The 8,979-nt window shown below is 49.2% G+C and overlaps 3 protein-coding genes across 3 annotated transcripts in view; 1 reads left to right on the top strand and 2 right to left on the bottom strand.

Moving 5' to 3' along the window:
* Pmar_PMAR004225 (hypothetical protein) overlaps positions 1 to 81 on the top strand; it is a gene marked incomplete at both ends in the record, with an annotated part of 1,372 nt that extends 1,291 nt beyond the window's left edge. The window contains one exon of the mRNA XM_002768588.1: positions 30 to 81. Coding sequence (XP_002768634.1) covers positions 30 to 81 — 52 coding nt within the window. The remainder of the gene's footprint in view (positions 1 to 29) is intronic.
* Positions 82 to 3,818: 3,737 nt separating this feature from the next.
* Positions 3,819 to 4,619, bottom strand: Pmar_PMAR004224 (hypothetical protein; the record flags this gene model as incomplete). Its single annotated transcript, XM_002768587.1, has 1 exon — positions 3,819 to 4,619. The coding sequence occupies one exon, from the start codon at positions 4,617 to 4,619 to the stop codon at positions 3,819 to 3,821; it is 801 nt and encodes a 266-aa protein (XP_002768633.1).
* A 1,623-nt stretch (positions 4,620 to 6,242) lies between these two features.
* On the bottom strand, positions 6,243 to 8,849 carry Pmar_PMAR004223 (hypothetical protein; the record flags this gene model as incomplete). The annotated part of the gene is made up of 6 exons (XM_002768586.1): positions 6,243 to 6,538; positions 7,046 to 7,085; positions 8,084 to 8,213; positions 8,236 to 8,339; positions 8,437 to 8,517; positions 8,574 to 8,849. The coding sequence occupies 6 exons, from the start codon at positions 8,847 to 8,849 to the stop codon at positions 6,243 to 6,245; spliced, it is 927 nt and encodes a 308-aa protein (XP_002768632.1).
* Positions 8,850 to 8,979: the final 130 nt, after the last annotated feature.

Raw genomic sequence — 8,979 nt, 5'->3', positions numbered from 1 at the left:
CATGCACATGATGTACCCGTTAATGTCAGGCACCTGGCGAACTTACCAGATGTGCTCGACTGCTCACACATTCAGCGTTGATCTCTCAATCTACATGCGCTCTTTTTCCACGATCTTCTTCTTCCTATACTGCCTTGTGCAGTTCTCAGCCCTAAAGGATGAGTCCTTATCCGCCGACCCTGTAGTCCTGCCGGGTCCGTTGATGGCTTCTGGATGCCCCCAAAAGTGCCCGCTGCCGAGCTGCAGATGTTGTCCGACCCCCCAAGGATTTTACATGTATTGTTGCGACTGTTGAAGAGAGTCTAAGAACAGGGGCTTTTCTTTGTAAACCTTGACGTGTCAGTTGTAGATCTCATTTTGATCCTCAAGCAGGTAACAGACCTTTTCATCTGAGGCTTTAGTTTCCATGTGCGAGATGCCCTCGGATAGTTTCGCAGGTAATCAGTCGTGATCTTCTCTCGAAATTTCAATTGTTTCACGTTCTTCGCAGGTTCATTGAGAGCTGCTGAATGGCACTTTCCCGAACGATACGGTGAACGGGACCAGATGAACTCCAGTTGAATTATTATTTTCGGTCATCTTGGATCTTTCTCATGTTATCCGTCACTTCTGCGACTTGTGCAGTCAAGGGCATACGTAGGATTCATGCGCTCCTGAGGAGCGGCTCCTGGAAGCCTTCACTCAGGGAGCTCTCTGGTAGACCTTCTCATGCGGGACGTCTCGAGCCCCCCAAGAAGATCTGTTGAACACTTTCCGCGGTAGATCTCCCGAAGCGGACGGCAGTATGATCTAGTGCCACTAGACTAGTGGAACTGGTAACTCTGTTCAACAGAACAGAGCAAATGATTTCACCGTATCCGAGGAGCTTCTACGTCAGTGACGTAACGTCACATCATTCATACCTGTGAGTGGTTTACGCGAGTTATTGTAAGTCTCGAATCAGAAAGATGGTTCACTACACTGTAAGTTACAGTCTGTAACAGTGTAGTGAATCACCTCTCTGATTCGCAGCGAATCAGAAATTCTGACTTCCAAATTATCTGCTGAGACACATTATCATGTTCCTCCGTTCCTGTGCCGTTTTATCGTAAAGTATGCAGTACCACAAAGCTCAAATTCCTAATATCACCTTTCCTGTTTCGCAGTAATACTGCGGTAGTATCCGTTGGGCTTTAATAATGGTGATATTCCTGTTCAATGTCGCGAAAGCTCCGCGCAGGCCGAGAACGCAACACAACTCCGGCCGAGTTACATCAGAAGTTCTTGCGGGTAGACAATCGCGACGTTCGAAGATGAAATTAAGCTTCCATCCAACTCGTCGATGATTGTAAAATGTAAAATATTAATTTTTCATTGGCTTCAAGCCATTGGCTTGGAGGGGTGAGAACGCCCTCGAGCCGTGGAAGATTTAGAAGGTATAAGACCGAGAATATAATATATGTAGTTATAACGTCGCAACACTCCTCCCGTACACAATACCAATTTCCAACGCCTACACTGTAGACGAGACCGATATCTCTGATGTTCTACGGTAGAACTTCCACCACAAGACGGCGATAATTATAACGATGGTCATCTGATCTATCTCCATCTATAGAGAATCTGCAAATATTATTGTCAAACCATCATCACTCCGCCATTTCCTCGAGATTCCAGAATGTTACCTTAAGAAAGTCCTTAAGTTGGTACGGGTTGAGGTCCCTAAATTATCGGCCCGCTGGCTACGGAACCGTGTATCAGCTACTCTCTCTTCATTGTATTCTGCTTGTGTGCAAACTTCGTACTGCCAGTACGGTACTGGATGTGTGCATGCGGGGCGCTTACCATGCGCTTGAAATTCAAGCCGCGAATCCGATCAGGATTAACGCTCCTTTCGGACCTTGACGAGGGCGAACCTCTTAATGGTTTTGTATAGTTGCTCAAGTGATCCTTCGACTCATGAACGGTGAATTTGTCATGAAAATTTTCTTGGGAAATTGCCTAGTCTGAGCTAGCTGAGCGATTGATGACATAAGGGATGGTAAGACGTGCGTGGAACATCAGGCTCCACCTAAATCACGAATGCTCCAACATATAGGAGGCACCTATCAGTAGTCATGTATGCATGCCATGCATTGCATGGTAGAATCCGCTTGTTCACATGGACTCGAAGCTAGAGTAGTCGACATGGACTCACAGTAGTCAACTATTCACATTCACCACTCAACTTCTGAGGGCACGACCTCTCATCAGAGTAGAGTCGTCAACGCCTCCAACTCTTAGCTACTTTGTGGGCTAACAAGCACGAAGGCTTCGTAAGGCTTAACAATTTATGCGTGCAGATGTTGCGGCAATTCCAGCGTTCTAGTGTCTACGAAGAATATAAAAATGAAACTCTTCTGCGTCATATACTCCATGATCGCGTTCGGTCACATCATTATTGGTGATGACTCGGCTGACAAATATTAAAATAGTCCTCTGAGAGGACTCCTCGCCCAGCTTTGGAGGGCCTCGGGATTTGTTTGGAAGTGCTTCTTCTGTTATTAGTCTTGTCTCGTATATGCTCCAATAGGCGGTATCAGCTACAAGTTGTGGTAGATTCACACCTTATGAATGGTCATGGTGAGTTGCAGTTGTCTATTTGTCATCTCTCTAAGGATACTCGATGAATATCCTCGTGAGGAGTAGGATTGTGGACGACGTGGATGATCGGCATTTCAACAATTCTAATCCACAGTTGACCTGCATTACTGTTATACTACTACTTTTCATGTATTATTTCCACGAATGATAGATGTCTTCTGTTCGTGAATTTCGTTATGTTTCGTGGTATGTCCTCATTACGGATCTTGATTTGCGATATTAGAAAACTCACCGGCCAAGCTTCGTACGAGCTATATACCAACTATTCGCCGTTTTGTTGAACTTTTGTCATCAATGAACCCGTAAGAATCGGAGCTTCGTTTTGCTATAGAGGGTAGTGTTCAAGAACAGTTGAGGGTATTAATTAGTGATAATTCGACGGATACCCCTCTCGATAATTGAATGAGCTCCAAGCGAGAACCGACTCGCTTCTAGTGGAGTCCATTCGATGAAACCTCTGATCTGCGAGTTCGGGAGGGGCAGTGGTCGAAAACCACAACACGGAACCCGTAAACTGGGTCCGTGATTTGTAGCTTTCGGCAACTGCAAGGTGGATGATCTCTCGTGGCCGGTTTCCTAACGCAAACCAGGGCCGAGATGAACAACTACCTCTCGCCACACCCTCCCGAAAGAAGAGATCCGTAGCCGAAAGGAAAACTGACTTCAGGACAGTTGGGACTAAAATCGGGCATCTCCGATACGACAGAACGATGGTCCTTCACTGACGAAGGGCCGTGACCGGCTTCTTACAGACTATTGAACACCATGATACAATGATATACAGATGACATAATAATAAAGTCGAGGGGCCGTTCGAGGCTATAGCTCGCTAAGCTCGATCCAGGATTCCACGACGTCGGAGCTACTGTAGCTCAGTACAGCCTGAATTGGAGCCTTAGGGAAGAAATACAACGATGTAACCAAGGGCATCTGAACCCCAGGGTGCATCCTTAGTCACGCTCCATGGATCGACGCGTTTATAACGAGACCAAAAGCCCGAGCCCGCGAGTCAAAAACGTAGTCGACTCAAGGGGGGGAGTAGGAAACGCGGAAGATCTAGCGGACTATCAGGCCGTCGCTACACTACGGAACACAACAATTGGAGGTTGTATAGAAGCAGATAGCTAACCTTACTAGGCTAAGAGCAGCAAGTCATCGCACCTAACGAGATGCTGGCTAAAAGGGCTAAACGCGCCTTATGAACCCCAAGCAACGAGGAGGCCCGACACGAACCGGTTGAACGCGTGAGCATTGTCCCGAAGGTACACGTTCTGGAGGGTGTCAGCGGTGGACCATCTGCCGAACTCGGCGACTAGGGGCACTGAAAAATTTGGGGCGTCGCAGCATATCGCGGAGCCGGAGCGACGCATTGTGTGGGAAGATAAGCGTACGCTCTCGTTGGGTTGGCCGATCACAGTGGCCATAGCGGACCTTAAATGCGCACTGAAAGCGGAGTTCGAGAACGGGAACAAACGATCGGTCATGTTGTTTGCGGCAGCGGCTCGCCTCAATAACAGATGGGCAGCACAAAACCTCGAGGAACACACAGTAGGGAGGTTGACCCTAGGTGAAGACGTGCACGGTAGAGGCCTCCAAACTCCTTTGGCACCTTGGTCGCACTTGGATCGGGTGATCTTCAGGGTTGCTCCACAGACTGGTATGCCGTCAGCCGTAGTGGCGAAGGGGTCGACGTCTTGGGCTCGAATATACAACATCTCGGCGACACGCAGCAAACCCATGGTACCCACGAGGAAACCGTCCGCGAAGTCCACTCTGACCCGGTCGAGTTCGGTGGCCACTTGGAGGACTTGCTCCTTAGACAAGGTCAGGGCCCTCGCTGTCGCCGAACCGAGTTGCCTTTCGGCGGAACGCATAGCCAATTGAATAGTGGCTTGGTCAGCGTCGTTCAGTCTCAGGGTATTGTTGAGTCTGGCTGCGTTTCTCACCTGAGAGCAATACTTGGTGATGGTGCTGAACGCGTAACCAGCTTTGGTCATAGACCCGATGAGTAGGACCAAAGACCTCGAATCGACCGGACTAGGAGATACCCCGTGCGCGGCACAGACGGCGCAGTACAGTTGGAGAGCACAACGGTACTGTGACTGGGTAGACCAGGCGTGCCCGTTCTTCACAAACTCAGATAGCGAGGAAGACGTGAAGGAGGCTGCGAACTGTATCGCTCGGGTGGCGGTGAGCGAGGGAGAACGAGCGAACCCGTGATTGAAAAGGTATAGGTGGAAAGGGGATACCTCGGACCTAGTGCAAGCTGCGGGACTTGGGCCTGGCACGTTATCAACCGGGGGTGAGGGCGCCGTATTAGTGTGGAGCACCTGATGCCTCAAGGCGGATCTCGGGGACGGGGGCGACTGAGAGATACCGATTGGTGTCCAGTCAACGCAAGGCAGAGGGTGCCAAGCCAGGAACGTGTCGGACATGGGAAACAGCCTTGCTGACATAGCAACTCATGGAGAGAAAGAAGACCACCAGACACTCAACAACACGGGAAGTCGGAAACGAGAGAACTAGCGCGCGCACACTTCTGAGGCGTTCACACAGCTGGCAGAGCAAGGGACTGGAAGATATAGCCTCGTCAATTATCTAGGCGGGAGAACAAGAGATGGCAGGGAACGAGTTCGGCCACTTCGCCAATTGCGGTTGGGACATTCCGACTGATACAGTCGGCCAGGATATTAGATTTTCCTGGTAAATGGACCACTTCTATCCTTGGGCAATACGAAAGATTCGACAAACATAATGCCAAACGTCGTAGAATGACAGATCCTCGGGGTGTTGACGAGAAACATCTGCTGATGGCACGAACGCAGGCAGAATTATCAGAAAATAGAATCAACTTATCAATGGGTCGCATTTTCTGTACGGCTAGGCAGATGGTGAGACATGCAGCTAGCAATTCCAGAGCCGCTACGTCATCGGGCATCGGCAACGAACCTAGGGAGAAGATTGTTTCGGACCATTCCACAGGCAGCTCGACCAAGGGACACTAGAAGAACCACACCGACAACCGAGAGGCGTCGGGCGAACTTAGAGATGACAGCCAACCGCCGATACCGACCAGAGAGTCTCTGGTCGGTATCGGCAGAGACGCGTCGGAGGCACTGACGTAGACGGACCCTGCCGATAGGTCGAGAATTTCATAAGATAAACTTGCGATTCGCAGCTTCCATGAGGACAAATCGGCTCGTATCGTTTTCCCGATCGTGACTGACCTTCGCCCAGAGAGCTCCATCTGACGGATGGCGCTGTATAAGGAGCCCAAATACGACCTGAGGAACCACGTCAGCTGGCTGAACCAGAGGAGGCGTCCAGTCAGCCGCCTGGCAGTTCTCAAGGAGAGGCGACCAGAGGTTAGGACGGAGTCGATGTCATCGTGGATGACGGAAACCTTCTTGGACGGGACTGACACTCGTGCCATGAGGAGGGAGTGGTAGCGACGGAAGGAAAAGTACACTACAAAAGAGAGGAAAGGAAAAGAATAACCACCGATCGGGGGGAAAGATCGAGACTTTGACAGACGAGACTGGCAACGCAACCGGAATATATAAGAAAAACACTGAAACTTGATCCAACTAGCGACTGATGTAGCCTGCATGCTACACGGATCAGCTTGTGTTCGCAGCGCACCCGGCAGGTGCCTGAGTCGTTGGGGACTTGTCGACATGGAAGGTGAACCCCAGAACGGTGGGATCACTTGAAGCCATAGTAAGTTTGTGCCAGGCAACCTCAAAGCCGAGGGACTTGATAATCAAGGCGTATACTGCCGTTAGAAAAGGTGCCAAGGTCGCAGGAACGAGAAGGCAGACGTCGTCAACATAGCAGGTAGGAATAGAGACGTACTTCTTGGTTAGGCTTCTGTAAATTCTGAGGTGGGCCGAGCTTATTCTGCACCACCAGAGACCTGATACCCGCAGGCCGAATGGGAGCCTCTTGTGTAACGCCGCGTTACTAACGCGACCAATTGCTCGCCGTTCGGCTTTTCAACCTTCACAGCTAGGAACTTCGACTCGATGGCACTGCAGGGGAGCTGCCGATAAGCAGCTACATAGTCCAGTTGGGCGAAACACCAAGGAATGTTTTGATGTTTGGGGTGACAAGTGACGGCGTCCAATGCCGAGATGATGTCGATGATGGTAGGGAGAGTAATAGTCTCCTTGATCAGGCCGTTGTGGATTGTCCATTGGGAAAATGGGAAAAGTTTCCCTTGGGAAATTTCCCACTTTCCCGTTCCCGGAAAAACTGCCAGTTTTTCCCTTGGGAAAAATGCGAAAACACCTCGTTTTTCTCTCCCTGAGCAGTGTAAACTACGGGTCATACTCATAAAGCGATCATGTTTATCCCAGTGTTCTTAAATGTCCATAGTAAAGTGCAAGAGCAGTGTTCTAGCCGTGTGAGCGATTTTTCCCACCCTGGGCGCGCGCTTCTCCACAAGTCTCTCTATAGTGCGCCTATCATCGAACATTACTCTCACGAAATCTGAGTCAGATTATCTGACTCAGTTTTAGTTATCCAACGGCTTGGGAGTCCAAAACTTCGATATATATACGATTTCAGTGTTGAGTTGGGACATTGTTGAGGGCCAGTTGGCCGCGACCAAATGAAAATGATGCATGCTGAGATGTTGTCGTGCCTTCCAGCTGTTCCAAATACCAAACGCTTCGAGTGGACGTTGGCAAAAGTGGCATGTGTACTTTCATCCATCAAGGGTATAACACAGCTGGTAGAAACCATCGGGCTTAAACTCTCCCTTCGATGGACCGTCCATCATGAGCGATAGACCGTCTATCATAGACGTAGCGTTTCAAAAAGCTAAGAACGAAGTCCCTAACGCAGATAATCAATGCCCTGAATCTTCACTCGAAAAACTTCGAGATTAGTTAGGATAAGGATCTCATCATACGTATAGACTATCCACTGATTATTTGAATAAACCTATGTAAATAGCTAATTGTAATGGAAAGCGCGCGCCACACCATGAAAATTGGAACAATTAGTGAGAAGTCATATCTAGGGTAAGTACGACATGGCCGCTGCCCTTGAAGACTACGAGAGCAGCATTAGGATAAAAACACCCTGTTTTATGACAATAGACAGCAACGGGTAGCAAGTTCTATGGTATTTGTCACTATTGATCGCCATTCTTGTAAGTTACAATGTACCCTGTTGTGTACAAGTTGTAACTATTGATATGACGATTTCTTCATCATCATAGCTCGAAAGGAACAGTATGTTCATGATCTCGACTTTGAAGGCGTTTCTGGTCTGTCGATCGAAGTGTATCCGATGAAAAAGCCAGCCAGTAGATCCTCTTATCAGGGAAAAAACATTTTTCCCATTTTTTCCAATATGGGAAATTTCCCGCAATTTTTCCCGGAATTTCCGGGAAATTTCCCATATTGGGAACAAGGTGCCATTATTCCCAAAATGGATAAACCCTGATCCTGACCCTCATCTTTAGCCACCCAAAGGCCTGCTCGATGATGACTCTTGCGGCGCACAGACAGTCTCGATATTGACTTTGCACTTGGTTCAGCGGCGGTTTGTGGTTATTCTTGTAAGAGGTTAGTATGTAACTCCTGCACGGATAACCCAAATTACCTAGTACGGTGATAGTTGCTGCAACCGTTTTGGCAAAGAGCTATTCGTAAATACCCTCGAATCATGAGTAGATCCAGGCCATCCGCAATCAATATACCGAAAGACTGCATCGAAGTCACATACAACCATCATGTTAATGCTGCTCCATCCCTTCCTATCAATATAAGCTTCCTCGTGGTGCGCCGGGCTGAGGATCAGTACTTGTGACCCATCAGCCGCTCGTATCACTAGGGGAGGTCGACGATGTAGGCGGAATCTTCTCTCCATAGCCGACGCGTCCTCCTGCGAGTACCACGAACTCCAACGCGATACGCTCTGCACTGCAGAGTGAAGAGTACTCTCATAAACGGCTGAATCGCGGTGCGCCGGGAGGCCCTCTGAAGGGGGTGTGGGCCACACCGTGTGGCACTTTGGCTCGCAGAACATCCAAGCAAGCTGTCTTCCGGAACCAGAAACTGTCGGAGAATGCCTGATGTCTGAGAGAGCTCGAGCGGGTTGTAATGGTCAGCTAGAGAATAGGCGTCGAGCAGCCCTGCAACCGAAATATCATTCATATTATCGAGGTCCTGGAAGTCATCAATATTGCAGCCTTCATTCAAGTCGTCCGCGACCATAGTAGTAGTTGTGCGGGTCAGAGCAAGCTGCTCGCGATAGCCTTTTTGAGAGCTCTATTGAAGCACTGTATCGAGTCTTTCATGCGCGTCGGCATGAACGTTCAAGTGCTCCTCATGCTCCTTACTGGGG

The sequence above is a fragment of the Perkinsus marinus genome (genome assembly GCF_000006405.1).
Source record: "Perkinsus marinus ATCC 50983 genomic scaffold scf_1104296967842, whole genome shotgun sequence".
In the NCBI taxonomy this organism is placed as follows: Eukaryota; Perkinsozoa; order Perkinsida; family Perkinsidae; genus Perkinsus; species Perkinsus marinus.
The sequence above is the reverse complement of the archived record's forward strand: the minus strand, read 5'-3'. Positions and strand labels throughout refer to the sequence as shown.